Genomic DNA, 21765 nt, shown 5'->3' on the forward strand with positions numbered 1-21765 from the left:
TCAAAATTTTATTTCTATAGAAAATTTTGTCAAAATTTAATTTCTAAAGAAAATTTTGTCAAAATTTTATTTCTATAAAAAATTTCAAAATTTTATTTCTATAGAAAATTTTGGCAAAATTTAATTTCTATAGAAAATTTTGGCAAAATTTTATTTCTATAGAAAATTTTGGCAAAATTTTATTTCTATAGAAAATTTTGTCAAAATTTTATTTCTATAGAAAATTTTGTCAAAATTTAATTTCTATAGAAAATTTTGGCAAAATTTTATTTCAATAGAAAATTTTGTCAAAATTTTATTTCTATACAAAATTTTGTCAAAATTTTATTTCTATACAAAATTTTGTCAAAATTTTATTTCTATACAAAATTTTGTAAAAATTTTATTTCTATAAAAAAATTTTGTCAAAATTTTATTTCTATAGAAAATGTCAAAATTTTATTTCTATACAAAATTTTGTCAAAATTTTATTTCTATAAAAAAATTTTATCAAAATTTTATTTCTATAGAAAATGTCAAAATTTTATTTCTATACAAAATTTTATTTCTATAAAAAAATTTTATCAACATTTTTTTTCTATAGAGAATTTTGTGAAAATTTTATTTCTATAGACAATTTTGTCAAAATTTTATTTCTATAGAAAATTTTGTCAAAATTTTATTTCTATAGAAAATTTTGTCAAAATTTTATTTCTATAGAAAATTTTGTGAAACAAACAGTACAAAATGTACAGGTTTTGGTAGAATTCTACCAACTGTGACAGCCGTGATTGCAATACCCCTTATTGACAGACGGATATTTCTTTTATAAAGGGTGATTTGTTAAGAGCTTGATAACTTTTTTTTTTAAAAAAACGCATAAAATTTGCAAAATCTCATCGGTTCTTTATTTGAAACGTTAGATTGGTCCATGACATTTACTTTTTGAAGATAATTTCATTTAAATGTTGACCGCGGCTGCGTCTTAGGTGGTCCATTCGGAAAGTCCAATTTTGGGCAACTTTTTCGAGCATTTCGGTCGGAATAGCCCGAATTTCTTCGGAAATGTTGTCTTCCAAAGCTGGAATAGTTGCTGGCTTATTTCTGTAGACTTTAGACTTGACGTAGCCCCACAAAAAATAGTCTAAAGGCGTCAAATCGCATGATCTTGGTGGCCAACTTACCGGTCCATTTCTTGAGATGAATTGTTCTCCGAAGTTTTCCCTCAAAATGGCCATAGAATCGCGAGCTGTGTGGCATGTAGCGCCATCTTGTTGAAACCACATGTCAACCAAGTTCAGTTCTTCCATTTTTGGCAACAAAAAGTTTGTTAGCATCGAACGATAGCGATCGCCATTCACCGTAACGTTGCGTCCAACAGCATCTTTGAAAAAATACGGTCCAATGATTCCACCAGCGTACAAACCACACCAAACAGTGCATTTTTCGGGATGCATGGGCAGTTCTTGAACGGCTTCTGGTTGCTCTTCACTCCAAATGCGGCAATTTTGCTTATTTACGTAGCCATTCAACCAGAAATGAGCCTCATCGCTGAACAAAATTTGTCGATAAAAAAGCGGATTTTCTGCCACTGATTTTGGTAATAAAATTCAATGATTTGCAAGCGTTGCTCGTTAGTAAGTCTATTCATGATGAAATGTCAAAGCATACTGAGCATCTTTCTCTTTGACACCATGTCTGAAATCCTACGTGATCTGTCAAATACTAATGCATGAAAATCCTAACCTCAAAAGAATCACCCTTTAAATAAAACTTTAATGTATGGACAATATTAAATAGATTGCTAAACCTGCATCTCTATATGTCAAATTACTGTGAATGACAATACACGAAGAAGAGAAGATACCATAACATGACAGAAAATTAGAAATACAGCTGTTACAGTTTTGAATTTGCAATATTTTGCATTTCACATATAAAAAATGAAAACTTCTTATATACAATCTTTGAATTCACTCACAATTTCTTCGTGTAAAAACCTTGTTTGTTAGATTGTATAAATGCAAAAATTATGCTAAATAAAGAAGTCTGACTTCTTCATAAATTCTATTGCATTGTTAGGCCACCACTCATTGATTTAATGAGGCTTTCTTCTTTTCATCGGATGGCTTGTTTAACAATGCTTAACTCAACTATTGATTAAACATAACTGAAAGATTGCTGGAGAATTGTTCGATATTCTTTTTGCTGATACACGATAAGTCTTTTCGTTTTAATGATGTTATTTTCGTTGTTGTTGTTCCTGGGCTATTGCTGTGTTGATAAGAATCTCTGTCTCTCTTTAGTTCGAATAGGGAAAAGAATCCAGATAATGCCAACATATGATGCCATATCGTCGCTGTGTGTTCTTTTTGTTTTGCATTTTGTGTTGTTGCCACCACTCGTTCGTTCAAATAGCTATGAAAACACAAAAGTGCTGCATCCACATTGATTTTTCTTCTTTTTCCTTATTGTTTGTTTATTGTTGATTCTTTTGCTTTTGCACTTTCTCCATGAATAGCAAAGTGATGACAGGAGAACAACATACTACGTACACTATATGCAACGGAAATCATACATCTGGGCTCAGTTTCGTAGCAATGGAAAAATTATTTCAATTAGAAAAGTTGAAAAATTTTTAGACTTCGGTCGAAAATGGCTATGCAGGATTCGAAATCTGTATAGTGGGATTGTAAAATATTTAATTTTTATAGGGTACCTACACAACAAGATTAAAATCTTATAATTACAGTGCAGGATTATAAATGTTAAAACATCTCCGACTGTTTTAACATTTATAACATTTATATTATATGTTTTACAATATAACGATACATTTAAGGCAACGTTCAAATGTTCTTCAAAATCTGTTGCAAAACTAGTTCATATAGTTTTAAAACCAAACATGGCAACACTGTTAGCTCCTTTCCTACATAATACAAGTTAACATAATGGTATTACATCGCTTGCTATTTTGTTAATCATAAATATACCAATGTAAACTCAATATTGCTATTATTCAATAAACTCAAGCACTTTTGTATTTTAAATGTACATACTGTATTTTCCATTAAAATACTCTCAACATCATCAACTAACCTATGGTACAAAAAGTGTTAAATTTTCATACAAATACATGTAAAAAACATACGTACGTACAAAACAAATATGGAAACCACCACCACCCACGCTTATATATTCGCTCATTCTCTTCGAGTGTCAGATACGATTTTTCTATTTATGTGGAGAGAAGATGGGGTTTTATGATGGTCGGTTTCTTATTTAGCTTTTGTTGTTGTTGTTATTATTATTATTATTGCTATTTGTGTCGTATGCTTCTTTGACGCCAAAACATTCAATATTGTTACAGTTATCCTCAACCCTCCTCAACATTGTTACTATTCAGACATAAGTATTTCATGCTTGACAATGTGTTTTCGCTATTTATTGCTGTGGGTTGTTGTTTTTGTTGTCGACATTGTTATTACCGGAGTTGAGTCATACAAAAATATTCATATTGTCCTTGTGGGGGAGTTTTAAGTTGATTCTCTTTGTCCTTAATTTTATTCGTAGAAGGGGGCGAAAATAGCTATGTCATAGACAGTATTCTCAGTACGTATTCACTCACCTTTAATTAGAATTACGCTCATTTTCTGAGGTTAATGTGTAAGGCATAAAATCCAAGGGCCTTTATAGAAATTATAGGTATAAATTATTTCAAATCAATGTAATTAAGGTGTGAGGTGCAAATAAAATAAACAAAATTGGTAGCAATAAGGTAAACATCACCAGAACCCTTCAGTTCGTTGAAAGGGTCTCAAACTGGACTGGAGGACTGTTCCTTTTTTTGGTAAAACAATCGGTAAAATTAATATGGGGTTGTCATAGGAAGGGTAAATTTTAGAGCTCGACTGAAGAATCGGCTTCGGCATTCGGCCAAAAATCGATAATCGACCTTAGGTTAGGTTAGGTTAGGTGGCAGCCCGATGTATCAGGCTCACTTAGACTATTCAGTCCATTGTGATACCACATTGGTGAACTTCTCTCTTATCACAGAGTGCTGCCCGATTCTATGTTAAGTTCAATGACAAGGGACCTCCTTTTTATAGCCGAGTCCGAACGGCGTTCCACATTGCAGTGAAACCACTTAGAGAAGCTTTGAAACCCTCAGAAATGTCACCAGCATTACTGAGGTGGGATAATCCACCGCTGAAAAACTTTTTGGTGTTCGGTCGAAGCAGGAATCGAACCCACGACCTTATGTATGCAAGGCGGGCATGCTAACCATTGCACCACGGTGGCTCCCAATCGACCTTCGTCAAGAGGCCGATTAACCGAAACCAAAGCTTTTTGAATAATTGATTCCATATCGAATTATAAAAAATCTTTGTCATTATACATCAATCTACTGAATTTTGAATACTACAAAGTCTGATAGTTTTAAAAGAATGTTATAAGACATATGCTAGGGTCACACAGGGCAAATATTCGAGAATCCGTCGCTACAGCCAAACCAGCAAACATTTTGAGCTCATATTGGATATATACTATCATGGTACGGTTATTTTCAAAAAACCGTATCCTGATATTTGGAAAATGGTTCTGAAAAAATGACAATCATTTTGGTCAAATATTTGCCTAGTGTGACCATAGCCATAGACTGAATTACCTTTTATGCCTTCGTTGAATATTTTTTTTTTTTTTGGCCAAAAATCCCTTTCGGCCAAAAACCCTCGCTTCGGTCGAGCTCTAATCAATTTACCCCCATATAGGTAACTTTGGATCAGTTCATGTACTTGTTGTTTCTAATTCCTTCTAATGACCTATCCAATTAAAGGCTATACAAAATTAAATATTATCTTTCGAAAAATATTTTCTAGAAGGCCTTCGTTTTTTCCGGCAGTTCTAATTACTTCTATCCATACATGCATTCATGGTCAGTTATATACCAACTTCAAACGAGCTGGTCACTCTTTAATTAGTATACTCTTGTACGTAGCCAAATTTAGGATATTAGTTTTGAAAGACACACCTAAAAATTTCCGAAAAAATTGTGAACACACGCCTTTGTAATATAAAAATATAATCTACTCAAATGGATAATATAACAAATGGGATAGCACACAGTGTAATATTAGTTTTCATTCACAATAGTTTGATATAGCGATTTGGAATATAATCGAAATAAAGCTTATCAAATCAATCACAAAAATTAATAGTACCAATTAATTTTTTAATTGATATTATCATTTCTGTGATTGAAGAGATTTCAATTAAAAATTAATAGGATCAATTAATTTCGTGATTGAAGACAAAATATATTTATTTTGTGTGTGATTTATGTTACCCTTTAATTCACCTCCACCAATATCTCTGAATCAACGGAATTGAACGATTTTATTTACGAAGAATGTGATGAGTCAGTTAATTTGTCTTTATTTTTAATTAGTTTAAATATTATTGGCAGTAGTGTTTTTTGCTACTTTGTTGCTGCGACGGTCATCAAACACGCCATACATAAATTTTCTTCACACCCAATGGTTTTTGTATGAATGTGTATGTGTGTATCTGTCTGCTCTACTTATATATGGTCACCTTAATTAGCTTCAAATGTCAATCCGCAAGCTACCTTTGCATATGTACATAAAATTAGTGCAAACCTAAAACAAAGCAAATATAAAAGCTATAGACCTATTTTGGACATACTATGTTAAGAGTATACTCATACATGTAATGTTTATGTACGTACATCAAGTGCTTGTATGAGAGGGCGTTGGGAGAGAGTTGATGGGTGAGTTCTTTTGACTATCTCATGTTTAAGACTAGAAGAAAGCCTCATTTAAAGAAAAAAAAAAAAAACAAAACAAGCAGGTTGATGATATACTTTAAACATCCCTCTGTTGTGCATACAACAGGTATGGCAAATACTATCTATGGTACTTTTTTGAGTACCTAGTTAACGTGTAAAATTCAGCCAAAATGCTATATCACAAACAATACTACTGTGAAACACCTCAGAAGTGGACTTTTACAAAAATATTTGTTTTTTTTATTCAATCACGAAATTAATTAATCCAATTAATTTTTAATTGAAATTACTTCAATAACAGAAATGATCAGTATCAATGACCTACGTCAAGTTAGAAGTCCTTCAAACATTCACACCCTTATGTTGGAAGAAACAAAGTTTTTATTTCGTTCTACTTTTAAAGCTTTCTGTATAATTGCGATGTGTATACGTTATTCATATTTCCTTATTCATTTTCGGCCAATTGGAATTTTTGCGACTAATAAACAATACCGAGAACAGCAACTTCAGCTGTATTTTGCCTTGCCCCTGGCGCCATGACATACATGACTGATTAATGCCTTTGTATATTAGTTTGTTACTCATTCCCTGATTCGTATTCAATTTTTAAATATAAAGAATTTCAATTTGCAGGATTTTTCGTATTTGAACAGTAAGGGTAAATATGAGAAATGGGGTTGTTTTTTTTTTACTTTATGCAACAGTAATAAGCATTTAGGCATGCAATGATTAGGGTTTATATAAAAAAATCCATCAGAAAATCTCAACATATTCGTTTTTCAGTTTTATTAAAAGTAAAATGTTTTATAACTTAGAAGATCTAATTTAATATTAAGATAGCAATTGGAATAATATTTATTTCATAATATAGTGATTTAAATTATCAATACCATATATTTTCCTATAAAAGAAAGTTTCACTATCAACCAGCCCACCTCCACTTGCCAAATTGCTAAATTTGCATTCTTTTTAATCTATTTACAGATATTTTACATTCCCCAACCAAAGATTTTAATAAATTACCAACACCGATAGACTTAGAAGCCACAAACTCAAAACCAATAATAACAACAACAGCAACAAAGGTAAAGAAATATGCAACAGCAGCTCTACCGGCGGCAGCAACTACGATTAAATCAACTTCATCATCAACAGGAAAAACAACAAAGGCAATAACCATAAAGTCTCACAGCAAAGAAAAAACAGCAAAATCGTTTGGAGGTCAATATACAGCAATAGCAACTACAACAAAGGCAACAAGAACGTCGGGAACAATAATACCAACATCAGCATTAACTTCAACTGAGACACTAACAGCAACAGTTAATACCAAAGAAATAGAAGAAGTACCTACCACCAAGGAGGAGATCACTCAAGATACCATAGCCACAATGGAAGAAGAATATTTGGAAAAATCTAAAACGACCAAAGAATATGCCAGCAACACAAAAACAATCAAATCTCTGGCCGGAGAGGAAGATGAAGATATTCACAACAATATTACACCGTCTTCTTCTTCATCATCGGTGTCGGTCATTAAGCAACAGCAACAACAACAAATGACAACTCGTTTAACGGGTTCTTCTTCATACAGCTCTTGCCTAGTACAAAATAACAAGAGAGAATTTAGTAGTGTGAGTGTTGAGAGAGGAGAGCAAAGCCATCAACAACAATACCATAACATAACTGGAGCAACTAATGTTTCGGTAAATCAGTCGTCGAGTAAATGCGAGAGTGAACGAGTATGTGCGGCGGACAACAACAGTGTTTCTTCTTGTTCTTCGCCAGTGGTAACCGTAGTGAAAATATCACAAAAATTAAAAGACAATCAATTTATTAAAAACGAACAACAACAACACAAAACAAAAATAATTAAACCATTAAAAAATATAAACGTTGTCGCATCATCGCATACAATAAATTCATCGTTGGATTTTAAATCGCCAACTAAGACTGCCACAGGAATTTCTTCTTTAGCTTCATCGTCGTCGTCTAGCTGTGCAATCAAAAAGAAAATGGTGGCCATGCAAGAAATGAAGAAGTCCACATGTAGTGCCACCAATAATGCCAACACAAATAGCCGCAATAACCGTGTTGGCGGTGGTGGTGTCACATCCTCCAATGATTTGGATTCTAATGAGGATTTAAGCTATGGGCCAGGCATTGTATCAAAACTACGCTGCCGTTACCTAAGCTTGGCTCTGCGTGAGTCCATGGAACAGCAGCGATTAAACAAAGATCTATTGAGACGGTCTACCAGCCTCAATAATCTCCTGGATGATGATCCTGTTGAGGAGGACGATGACGATGATGATGAAGAAGATAATGTGGCTAACTTAGGGGGTGGTGCCGATGACGATGGGCAACATCCAAAAATAGCCACCGATGGCTTCTCGCCTAAAAAGACCGGTATATTGAAGAATTCGTGCTCCGCGCAAGAGAAACGTTTCGCTCAGGGTTCGAATGGAGTGGGTGTCACATTTACAGAGACATCCTCGTTCAGTAAACGGTCGCGTCACCTCAAACGCGGTAATGATTCGTTAAAACGCGCTCGATCCGTCGAAGCTTTGCTCAGTGAAAAATCACCCTGGCAGGGTAATCGTTCAAATATTACCCCACCAACATGTGTCACCATCGAGGATAAAATTCAAAATGCCCGCGAACGTTTGCATCAGGGCTCCGATCATATGCCCCCCAAGCGTTTGACATCCATTATCGATGACACAGAACGACCACCGCCTGATTTAGTGAAACAAACTTTGAAAATGTTTGAGGCCACTGCCAATCGTCGTCCCCGATGTACCAATCGCTCCAACTCAAAGGGCGATGTGGCCAGCAAAGTGGAAACCTTTAAGAACATAATCAAAGATCAAAAGCCGGTAGTTAATTATCCCAAACCGGTTAGCCCCACCAAAAAATTAACTACTCCAAATGTCGTCAAGTCCAGTTTGAAATCGTCTTCTGATCTTCTACAATCCCCCTTGGGTCGTAAGACAATGGCTGTGGCCAATTCTTCAACGGATAAATCAACTGCATCAACAACTAATACCCTCTCCGAACATACCCCGGATATCATACCACGACAGAAATTGCACAGTGAAAGAGAAGTAAACAAAGAGAAATACACCACCATGGGCATAAATAAAGAGAAATTTATGAGTTCGTTAATGGAGCCTTCACCCCCGTCAGCAGTGGTAGATTCACCATTTAAGAGTAGTGCCAAAGAGAAATTTTTCGCGTCCATGGTGGATTCACCAGTTACAGCTCTTTCGAAAGAATTCGAACATTTGAAGTTAAGCGACGGCACACCAACAACAGGAAAAGGCGATAACTTGTCGCGCAACGGGGGAAGTGGTGCTATTGGCGGTGGTGGTGGTGGAGGTGTTGATGGCTGTGTTGGTGTGGATGACGCATTCCACGGCGACGATCAAAACACAGGCGAAAAAATGAATACAAATGAATTCAGCAGCTCTCTTAAAGGCGGCGAAACCGATAAGATGATTAAACAGCAACAAATCAACAATGAAATACAATCGAACTCCAACGACACCGCCGCCGACGCCGCTGGCCATACCGTTGCCTCTCAGGCACACCAAGCAACGGTTAAGGCTCATAGTGCACACAGCAGTAGCGATTTAAGTGATGGTGAAGACGACGACGAGTACGGTATTCCCACGACAAAACGTATAACGCGCAGTGCATTGGATAATATAGCCAAAGCCGGGACCACACAACAATTCAAATTTTCCAATACAGCCCATTCCTCCTCGTCTCCCATTAGTAGCACTACTAACTCGTCCACCCCTACCACAGTGGCGGGTAAACAGATCGGTGTTATAAGGCCACTCTTAAATACCTCAACAACAGCGTCACCAGCAACAAACAATTCAATACAAAAAGTGCTAACCACAACAGACTCGACAAATATGGAGACACTGAAACATCATTCCAATACGTCTTCGTCCTCGTTGACATCGCGAGAAATTGAGAAAAATCGTATAAATGATTTGAAAAAATCATCATCATCCAGCACCACAACATCATCATCGTCATCGCCCTCAACTAGTCTAGAAAATGTGATTAAAGCCACCAATGCCAGCAGCAGTAGTAGTAGCACCAGCAGCAGTACATCATCATCGGCTGCCTCTTCAGCCTCCGGATACACCGAAGTGGATACAGTTATAAGTGCAACAAATAATCCTCTATTTGCTATGCGAAAACGACGCCAGAATCCACCCGCCCCACCAGCTGAGCAAACCTCAATGGTATTCAATTTCTCAAATCGCAAAGAAGTACCCGATTACATAGAGAGCGATGGAGTTATATTTAGACGTAAACGTGAATTGCCAAAGGTAAGTTTCCCTCCCAAAAAAAAAAAAAATTAACACCCTTATTAGCGAATTTGAAAATTGTTTGCATTTTATGGCAAATTGATAGGTATGGTCGATGAATTTATCATCTTGACACAACTTGTGGGAGAAAACAATAAAATTGTGTCATCAAATTGAGGCTATTTTTATTTGTAGCTTAACAAAGGAACAATAAAAAAAAAAAACGTAATTTACAATGTCTAAATGCTATTAACACCTTAGTGTATTTAATATAATAGGCATTGTTATGGAAGAAATGGTTGAATTGAATTAAAAGGTCAATCTAAATGGAGTTGGTCTGGAAAAAAGTACTTTTTCATTAAAAAAGTATTTTTTTTATATTTTTCAAAAAAAGGAACATTTAGTGTAAAATGTGTTTTTTCAGAAAGAAGAAATTTTTTTGGGAGGAAAAAGGTAATTTTTCAAGAAATTGTACTTTTTGTAAGGAATGTACTTTTCGTGAAAGTACAGCGACAAATTTGTTATTATACGCCTTACATTAAGACCTTTTCAGATCAATTTAACAAAAATCTTGGTGGAGAGTGTTCACTAGAAAAAAGAGTATTTTCAGGAAAAATGTATTTTTTATAAAATCTATTTTTCGGGAAAAAGGAACATTTAATGTAAAATGTGCTTTTTGAACAATTTTTTCAGAAAAAGAAGACTTGCAAGAATGTGCACTTTTTCTAGAGAAGGTACTTTTTCTAGAGAAACTACTTTTTCACGAAAGAACCGTGACAAAAGTGTTGTCAACCTGCAAGGCATTAAGATCTTTTCAGATCATTTCAACAAAAATCTAGGTGGAGAGTGTAGACTAGAAAAAAGTGAATTTTCAGAATATAGATATTTTTTATAAAATATATTAAAAAAAGAACATTTGATGTAAAAGGGGGTTTTCAGGAAAAAGGTACTTTTGTAGGTCAATTTAGCAGAAATCTAGGTGGAGAGTGTTGAGTTAATTAAAAGGTGTTTTCTGAAGAAGTTTTTTCAGGACAAAATGTACTTTTGCAAGAAAGGGTACATTTTCTGGAGAAGGTACTTTTTCTGGAGAAGGTTCCTTTTCTAGAGAAGGTACTTTTTCACGAAAAAACCGTGACAAAAGTGATCAATTAAAAAAATCTAGGTGGAATGTCTAGACTACTGGGGTGTTCAGATTTAACCTTAGTTCAGTACTGTAATTTGCGGGGGTAGATTATGTAGGTTTACAGCATGACGGACTTTTGACCCTTAAAGCGTTAGGTGCACTATGGCATTAAGAGTACCTGTGTTTATTTTAGTGCGTCTGCTTCGGATTCTTGAAACTTTTCCAACAGTTAACAAACACTTGTTTTGAAGTCGATTCAATGAAGTTTTAGGGTCTTACGGCCATTACATAACAATACTAACTTTGCCCTTGGTTGATATAGCCTAATCATTTTGTTGGTATTTCTAATTGGAGACTACTGGGGGTGCAGTTTTGAAATATTTCAGTACTAGAATTTCCTGGCGCTATATTCGCTGCTGCCACGGACAAGATATCCTAAAGGCGTTAGATGCAATATGACATTCAGAGTACTTGTGTTCGTTTTACTGCATATGCCTTGGATTCTTGAAACTTTTCCAGGTTTGAAATTTTGAAGTATTGGAATTTCCTGGCCCTACTGCCGCGTTTGGTACGGACTATATGCCCAAAAGGTGTTTGATGCAATATGACATTCAGAATACTTATGTTCGTTTTGCTGCATATGCTGCCTCGGATTTTTGAACCTTTTCTTGGAGTTAAACCTTCTCTAGAATCACCTTACCAAGATCAAGATTTGTTTTCTTACGAATTTTATGAAAGAAATTACTAACATGGCCCTTGGAAGATTTAGCTCTAAATCGTTTACTAGTGTTGGCAGCTCTATTTGTCTCTGATCGCTGCTGCCATAGACAAGATATCCTTAAGACGTTAGATACAATATGAAATTCAGAGTACTTGTCTTCGTTTTACTGCATATACCTCGGATTTTTTAACCTTTTCCAGGTTTGAAATTTTTAAGTATTGGAATTTCCTGGTCCTACTGCCGCGTTTGCTACGGACTATATGCCCAAAAGGCGTTAGATGTAAAATGACATTAAGAGTACTTACGTTTTGCTGCATGTTCACAAACGCACCATTCTTTTAACCTTTTCTTGAATAGGACCGCCGGTGTAAAAGAACTTCGGTCTTTCATCGTTTTATTTTTCAGAATCGTCATATAAATAAAATTTTTCGGATCTTACATCCTTACATTACTTACATTGATATAACTTCGTTACATTAACGAAATGTGTCAAAAATGTTGTGCCCATGGAACAAATTCGTAAATACTACGAAATTTTTCATTACTAGCTTTTATGCTCAACAATGTTTCGTACTATCAATGAACCTTTTTATTGTTTTAATGAAAATATTTCGATATGTAAATGAAAAAAAATCGTTATCCCAATTTTAGTGAAATTTTCTTTGTTTATACACTGTCTTAGCAAGGCAATATTGGCGATCTATAAATTTTCCAAATTTTTGATTTTGGTTTGAATTGAGTGCCCCAATTTTTCTCAGTATATTAGGTCTATAAAGTAGTAATTAGAAAAGAACATATTTTGAAACCCACATATGTCCCCAATTCGTTTTTAATACTTTTTGATAAACAAATATCATTAGAATGTACACTTAACATCAAAAGTATTGACACATACATGTTGGAAAAATTAAAAGATATAGATAAATGTACTCTAAGAGAAAATATTTTTTCTATGAGAAAATATTCTATACCATTTTCCAATACTCCTAAATAGTGAATTTGTTTCCTATTTTGTTTTTATTGTCCTCCTCTCATGTCCATACTTTTTGTATTTAGTGTAAATTTCTATATTAAATTAGACTCTTAACCAAAAGCACCTTGATAATAATATTTTGTTTAATAAAACAAATGCAGAAATGTAGATAACATTATTCAAAGTATATATGTATATCTATTTAGGAAAGTATGAGTAGTCTATAACTGATAACAATAAAAAGGTAAAATAATAAAAAAATACAAACAAAAATCGTTTATAGTATTAGAGTACAATAATAATTTTATAGTTCCGTAAAGAAAATCTTTATCCAAGCGATATAAAAAATAGTTTCAGAATGGATTGCAATAATTTTACAATGTATAATTAAAAAATCGCAACAAGTTTCTCAATTATAACAGTTTTCCTAAAACTGTTATAACTTGATATATTCTTAGTAATTCTATTTAGGATATTTCTTTAAGTGTTTAATAGTACCCCAAATAGCTTATTGTCTGTATATCTATAAATTGCAATTGAATAAATAATAAAGCAAATATAAAATTAAAAAAAAAGATATTCAAACAAAGAACCTCAACAAAGGGTTCGATTGAAATATTAAAAAAAAAAAAAACACAAAATTCAAGTTATATGAAGCTACAAATGAAATAAAAGAGAAAATGCGATTACAAAGTGTAAACATTGCCTTTTAAAAATGGTTTCTACGGAAGTCATTTTTGTGTGACGCAATTATATTTCAATTCCGATAACAAAAAACATCCATGTCAGTAGCATTTTCGGTAAGGTTTGTGCTTTACCGAAAAATATGTCATTATATGGTCCATATTAAAAGAAAAGCAATAAAAAAAAAAAAAACATAATAAAAAAATAACTACATTTAGTCATCCATTCAACACTTTCAATCAACATTCGATTAAAAATAAAAAAAAAATAAATAAAACAATGAATGATTACTTTTTTTCTGGCTTCGTTCGTGTCATAAAACCTAAGAGTTTGTTTTTATTCGTTTATTAATAGCTTTGTTAATCTTAGGAATATATACTGATAATTGTAAAAAAAAATAAGGGGATTTATTTCTGTTCTTTAAAAGGAATTTATTATCTAGAAAACTATGGACATTTCTATGATTTGAGCATTTCATGTCAACGAAAATACATAAATTTTTTTAGGCGGGGAAATACATGGCTGAATATATGGAACAATAATTCCTCTTGGGGGAAAAGTAAAACTCTTTAAGTATTTTACTATGTTATCTTGCCGAAGATGGACAGAAATAATTTTGATAAGAGTTATACTATTTAATGGCTTTGCAGTCAATTCAATTTGTAAAAAAATACATCGGTCAACATGAACTACACGCAAAGAAAAAAAACGTTTGGAAAACGTGTACCGAAAACGTTTTTCTTTTGTTAGAGTTTTTTGAATTGCTTCGAAAATTTTAAACTTTTATCACCAAAAAAATTCGTTTGTTACAAAGTTTTTATTTTTCAATAAAAAAAGTTATTTTTGAAACAACAACAGAGTCCATTTCGTTTATATCAAACACTCTTCTTTTCTGACTTTTGGTCTTTAATAAAACACATTTTACAGTTCAAAATTTAATATAATACAATGTAATGTTGAACATTTTTTTCGGAATCTTCCGAACATATGTAGAATGTATGTAAAAAAAAAAAAAAAAAAAAAAACTTTGGTCGGAGCAGGGATCGAACCCACGACCCTTGGCATGAGAGTCAGACGTAGCAACCACTGCTCCACGGTGCCAAACTAAATGTTTGTTTCTGTTAAATAAACTTTGTTTATTCGGTTCGTGGGCGCCGCAAGCTATGCTATATAAATATAACTTATATGGATATTTATCTCTTGATGACCATAACAGGTACTTAGCTCAGTGGTTAGTGTGTTGGCTTACAAAGTGCATGGTCCGCGGTTCGATTCTCCGTCCAGGCGAAAGGTAAAAAAATTTTAAAAATTTATAAAATCGTATAATTTCTTCTACATTGTTTGTATTACAGAAAAAGGTGCTAAGAACTAAAAATCTTCGTGGAAGTGAGAAAGATGTGAGGGAAAATGCAATTAGCCAGAAAAAAATTTTTTTTTTGAGTTAGTCTTTATGAAATTGTTTTTACATCCTGGAAAAGAATAAACGTTTATCACAAAAAGTATATACTTTTCTTCCAAATACACTTCCTTACAGCGAAAAGCAAATGAGAAACGAACTTTGTTTGTCTAAAATTTCGTTTGGGAGGAAAGAATTATTTTTTTGCGTGTATGTACACTTAGTAAGGGTAGTTTAAAAATTTCCATTGACGATAGTAATCTCCACAAAGATTAAAATATTAATGATACACAAAATGAGTGTATTATTTTCCTAAGTTATTTTTTCAAGTATATTTCTTGATTTACTTCAATATGTTTGGTAATTGGAAAATAGATTTTCTAGTTTACTTTTGATTATATCTACGAACCAATATTGAAATTAATCTATAAATAAACATTTTATTTAAATCAAATTTATAATTTAAGAAAATTGCATTAACATTCGAATTGCCAGTTTCTCATCCTCCGATTAATATTTACTTAGCCGGAGGATAGACCACCGGTTAGTAAAATTTTTGTATGAGATTGCAGTTTTTCGACTACTCATTTATGCCCTATTTAAATAAATTTCAAGAAATATGAGTTAGCTATGAGCTTTGCAAGGAGAAAGTCTATTACTTTGTAAAATATAATATCTCGCTGAAGATGATCACTGAATGTGTATCGACATATCCCAAATAGCAATATTTCAATAATAAAACAATGAAAAACAATTACAACAGCATTTTTCATTTGTCATGACCTCAAGCCAAACGAAAAATCCCAATAATTATAGAAATAAATTTTTAACCAAATTTTATATAGAAATATAATTTTCACGAAATTTTCTATATAAATCAAATTTTGACAAAATTTTCTTTAGAAATAAAGTTTTGACAAAATTTTCTATATAAATAAAAATTTAAGAAAATTTTCTAAGAAACAAAAAAATTTTGACAAAATTTTCTATAGAAATAAAATATTGACAAAATTTTCTATAGAAATAAAATTTTGACACAATTTTCTATAGAAACAAAAGATTTGACAAAATTTTCTTTAGATATAAAATTTTGATAAAATGTTCTATAGAAAATAAAATTTTGACAATTTTCTATAGAAATAAAATTTTGATAAAATTTTCTATAGAAGTAAAATTTTGAAAAAATTTTCTATATAAATAAACATTTGAGAAGATTTTCTAAGAAACAAAAAATTTTGACAAAATTTTCTATTGAAATAAAATTTTGACAAAATTTTCTATAGAAACAAAAAATTTGACAAAATTTTCATTAGTAATAAAATTTCGAAAAATTTTCTATAGAAATAAAATTTTGACAAAATTTTATATAGATATATAATTTTCACGAAATTTTATATAGATATATAATTTTCACGAAATTTTATATAGAAATATAATTTTCACGAAATTTTCTATATAAATAAAATTTGACAAATTTTCACGAAATTTTCTATAGAAATAAAATTTTGACGAAATTTTCTATAGCAATAAAAATTTGAGAAGATTTTCTAGGAAACAAAAAATTTCGACAAAATTTTTTATAGAAACAAAAAATTTGACAAAATTTTCTTTAGAAATAAAATTTTGACAAAATTGTTTATAGAAATAAAATTTTGACAAAATTTTCTAAAGAAATAAAAATTTTATATAGATATATATAAAATAGAATTTTCACGAAATTTTATATAGAAATATAATTTTCACCAAAATTTTCTATATAAATAAAATTTTGACAATTGTTCACAAAATTTTCTATAGAAATAAAATTTTTACAAAATTTTCTATAGAAACAAAAAAAACAAAAATGACGAAATTTTTTTTAGAAATAACATTTTGACAAAATTTTCTTCAGAAATAACATTTTGACAAAATTTTCTATAGAAATAAAATTTTGATAAAATTTTCTATTGAAATAAAATTTTGATAAAATGTTCTATAGAAATAAAATGTTGACAAAATTTTCTATAGAAATAAAATTTTGAGAAGATTTTCTAGGAAACAAAAAATTTCGACAAAATTTTCTATAGAAACAAAAAATTTGACAAAATTTTCTTTAGAAATAAAATATTGACAAAATTGTTTATAGAAATAAAATTTTGACAAAATTTTCTAAAGAAATAAAAATTTTATATAGATATATAAAATAGAATTTTCACGAAATTTTATATAGAAATATAATTTTCACCCAAATTTTCTATATAAATAAAATTTTGACAATTTTTCACAAAATTTTCTATAGAAATAAAATTTTGACAAAATTTTCTATAGAAACAAAAAAAAAAAAAACAAAAATGACGAAATTTTTTTTAGAAATAACATTTTGACAAAATTTTCTATAGAAAATAAAATTTTGACAATTTTCTATAGAAATAAAATTTTGATAAAATTTTCTATAGAAATAAAATTTTGATAAAATTTTCTATAGAAATAAAATTTTGACAAAATTTTCTATAGAAATAAAATTTTTTGCAAAATGTTCTATATAAATAAAAAAATGAGAAGATTTTCTAAGAAACAAAAAATTTTGACAAAATTTTCTATAGAAATAATATTTGACAACATTTTCTATTTTTATATAGAAATATAATTTTCACGAAATTTTCTATATAAATAAAATTTTGACAATGTTTCACGGAATTTTCTATAGAATAAAATTTTGACAAAATTTTCTATAGAAATAAAAATTTGAGAAGATTTTCTAAGAAACAAAAAATTGTGACAAATTTTTCTATAGAAATAAAATTTCGACAAAATTTTCTATAGAAACAAAAAAATTTACAAAATTTTCTTTAGAAATAAAACTTTGACAAAATAAAATTTTGACAAAATTTTCTATAGAAATAAAATTTTGACAAAATTTTTTATAGAAATAAAATTTTGACAAAATTTTCTATAGAAATAAAAATTTTATATAGATATATATAAAATAAAATTTTCACGAAATTTTATATAGAAATATAATTTTCACCAAAATTTTCTATAGAAATAAAATTTTGACAAAATTTTCGATAGAAATAAAATTTTGACAAAATTTTCAATAGAAACAAAAAAAAATGACAAAATTTTCATTAGAAATAAAGTTTTCTATAGAAATAAAATTTTGACAAAATTTTCTATAGAAATAAAATTTTGACAAAATGTTCTATAGAAATAAAAATTTTATATAGTTTTATATAGAAATATAATTTTCACGAAATTTTCTATATAAATAAAATTTTGAGAAATTTTCACGAAATTTTCTATAGAAATAAAATTTTGACAAAATTTTCTATAGAAACAAAAAATTTTACAAAATTTTCTTTAGAAATAAAATTTTGGCAAAATTTTCTATAGAAATAAAATTGTGCAAAAGAAGATTTGTTTTGTTTGGCAAAATTTTCTCCAAATTTTGGTAGATTATTTTTGGGTCGAGTGGCAACCGTTATGCAGTACTATACAAATGTTACATTAAGTATCCATTTAAATGGAAACCATTCTTTCATTCTTTTTATTCACCTCTCAGTTATGTCTTACATTAGTCTTTTTGCCATTTAAGGTTTATTTTAATTCACAGTAACGAATTATTGTGAATGGCATATGCAATAAAATGAACAATGAACACAAAAATATTAATATTCATACATTTTCAGCATTTAACGAATTAAAAGAAAATTATTTCATTTATATGGTATAGACATGCGAAATAACTGAATATTGATGAAGGGAAAATATCAAATTTTTTTGCTTCATATTTTTTTTATTAAAGTTTACTTTTTTAGGCTTGCATACACACAAAAAATTTTTTTTCTGATTCAATCACCAAATTAATTGATCCAATTAATTTTTTAATTGAATTGTCTTCAATCACGAAAATGATAGTATCAATCACAGTTTTAATTGGGCATAGAAAAAATTCTTGATTAAAGAATTAATTGATTTTTTCAGCAAATTTCAATTAATTTTTTAATTGATTCAATTAAAAATTTAATTGATGTTGATTGCAAAACTCAATTAATTTATTAATTAAAAAAGGTAACTATTTTTAATCACTTTCTGAATTGACTTAAAGTTTTTATTTGGATTAACAAATGATTGTTTGAAACACATTTTTAATTTAAAATTAAAAAAAAAAATCAGCACTTTTTTTTAACTGAATTAGTCTTCCGAATTTGATTAAAAAGTTAATTGCATCAATTAATTTTTTAATTAAAAATTTTAAAATTTTCAATCATTGGCTTAATTAACTTAATGTTTCTATCATGATTAAAAAGTTAATTGTATCAATCAATTTATTAATTGAAAACATTTTCAACTTCAATTAACTTTTTAATTGGAAATATTTTGGTGATATTTTTTTCTGTGTACGTTTGCCCTATTTAAATGGAAACAATTCTCAAATTCTTCATATTGATAGTTAAGCCTTACATTAGTTTATTATTCCATATTAAGGCTTGTTTTAAATCGCAATAAGAATCACGAGTTATTATGAATGACAAAATACAATAAAATTAACTAAAAACAAAAATATGAATATTTCTATTTTGAAAAGAAAATTATTTCATTTAAATGGTATAAGAATGCAAAATAAGCCTATATTGATGAACGAAAAATACAATAAAATTAACAAAAAACAAAAATAAGAATATTTCCGTCTTGACTAAAGCTATAATATTTTCGTCATTTGCAATATATTGCACTTTTTCAGCATTTAAATATAAGAATTTATTTAATTTAAATTTTTAAAAATCATGCGAAATATCCCTACATTGATGATCGAAAAAGGTTAAATTTTTTCGATAAAGGTTATTTTTGCTGATTTCTATAGGCTTCGCCCTATTTTAATGGGCGAACATTCTCTCTTATTTTTCATATTCACCTCTTAGTTCATTTAAATGGAAATCTCTTAAATTTGTAGTTTCGAATTTCCTTTGTGTGTAGTTTGTGCAAAACACACAAAAATACAAAGCAAATAGAATATCGCAAATATAGTTGTGGATTTTCCCCCCAACACAAAGAATGATGAACCCATAAACAGTTTCAGAATGAGAATAGCCAGAATGAATGAAAAATATATAACGACAATGTTTAAAAGTAACAAAAATATGAAGAATTTATGTGTTGTACAATACATACATACATATGCAACGAAAGCAGTCGCAACAACTCTGCTTCTTCTACTTCTGTTTTACTGCCAATGTTGTTTCTTTTATGAACAGGTTTTCATTATTGTTGTTGCTGTTGACTTTAAAGTTCTGTCGAAAAAAAAGAGTCATAAAAAAACTCTGGCAGGCAGGCAAGCAATCGAGTCACAGCACAACAAATCATATGAAATGGGAAACCATGTTTTCTGTGGTTTGGAATGTTGAATATTGGTCTGTTCTCATCTACAGTGGAATGAAATCGATAACTTTTGTAGATTCATAGACTAAAACAATTGTTGTTTGTCTACTCTCTCACCGTAGATGGCGCCGTTTCTTCGTTAAAATAATAATAGTTAATGTTTGTTTTAGTTATTTTTGTCATATCTTCTTTTGAAAAACACCAAATTTCTTGAAAAACTTACAATTCTGCACATCTATTACATTATAAATACAAGTTGATAGATTTGTATTATAATACTCTCTCGCTCTCCAAAGAAAGAAATTAAGTGAGTGCTCAATTGAGTGTGATGAGCAATGTAAACATTGTGAATTGACTTTTGACATGTATACCTTTCTTGGTCTATGGTTGATTTGTGTCGTGAAAATTAATATGATTATGATCATTATTTATTATAAACAAAATTGATTTTTTTTTTCACATTTATCTGTTAAATTCGTTCAATTACACATAAGATCAGTATATCTGAGGTGACATTCTTCATTGATAACTTCACAGCAGCATTGCTAACTTAGATATTTATATAAGTTCAATGTTTGGGATAACCTCAGAAGTAGTGTTACATGTTTTTTCTGGCTGTTGTCCCCATATTAGGACGCTTTCGTCCCCAAAAGTCCCCAAAATTTCTGCACTGCTGTAGAAAATCAGTTAAAATTAAAAAATATTAAAATTTTGTCTTATCAGAAACACAACACCAGGCGACCGGAGTTCATCTTCCAAATGCTCAAGAAATGAAAAAAGGAGTCCTGCCACCATGTATTTATGAACGAAAATTAAGATGAAATAATGTGGATACACCGATGAGGGGCAGGGTTGCCATTTTGGTCGATCGGATTAAAATTGGTCCAAAAAAATATTAATTTTTAAATTTGGTCCGATGGTCGGACCAAATGGAATTTGTTTGATTTTGGTCCATTTTCGTCAAATCGGTAATTTTTTTCAAAATTTTCTATAGAAATAAAATTTCGACAAAATTTTTAATAGAAATAAAATTTTGACAAAATTTTCTATAGAAATAAAATTTTGACAAAATTTTCAATAGAAATAAAATTTTGACAAATTTTCTATAGAAATAAAATGTTGACGAAATTTTCTATAGAAATAAAATTTTGACAAAATTTTCTGTAGAATTAAACATTTTTCATAGAACTAAAAATTTAGCAAATTTTTCTATATAAATAAAATTTAGTCAAAATTTTCTATATAAATAAAATTTCCACAAAATTTTCTATATAAATAAAATTTTGACAATATTTCTATATAAATAAAATTTTGACAGAATTTTCTATAGAAATAAAATTTTGACAAAATTTTCTTTAGAAATAAAATGTTGACAAAATTTTTCTATATAA

The 21765-nt window shown here is 30.0% G+C and overlaps 2 protein-coding genes across 5 annotated transcripts in view; both read left to right on the plus strand.

Annotated features, from left to right (window-relative positions):
• Positions 1-21765, plus strand: part of RpLP2 (ribosomal protein LP2) — a 507190-nt gene that overhangs the window by 50818 nt on the left and 434607 nt on the right. The window lies entirely within an intron of this gene.
• bif (protein phosphatase 1-binding protein bifocal) overlaps positions 1-21765 on the plus strand; it is a 112119-nt gene that overhangs the window by 36793 nt on the left and 53561 nt on the right. For all 4 annotated transcript variants that reach the window (XR_012720472.1, XR_012720471.1, XM_075300279.1 and 1 more), the window contains exon 2: positions 6773-10140. Coding sequence is in view for 2 of the 4 variants with exons in the window: in XM_075300279.1 (XP_075156394.1) it covers positions 6773-10140 (3368 nt within the window). In the remaining 2 variants the exon portion in view is untranslated. The remainder of the gene's footprint in view (positions 1-6772; positions 10141-21765) is intronic.

This window comes from Haematobia irritans, chromosome 3 (genome assembly GCF_050003625.1).
Source record: "Haematobia irritans isolate KBUSLIRL chromosome 3, ASM5000362v1, whole genome shotgun sequence".
Classification (NCBI taxonomy): Eukaryota; Metazoa; Arthropoda; class Insecta; order Diptera; family Muscidae; genus Haematobia; species Haematobia irritans.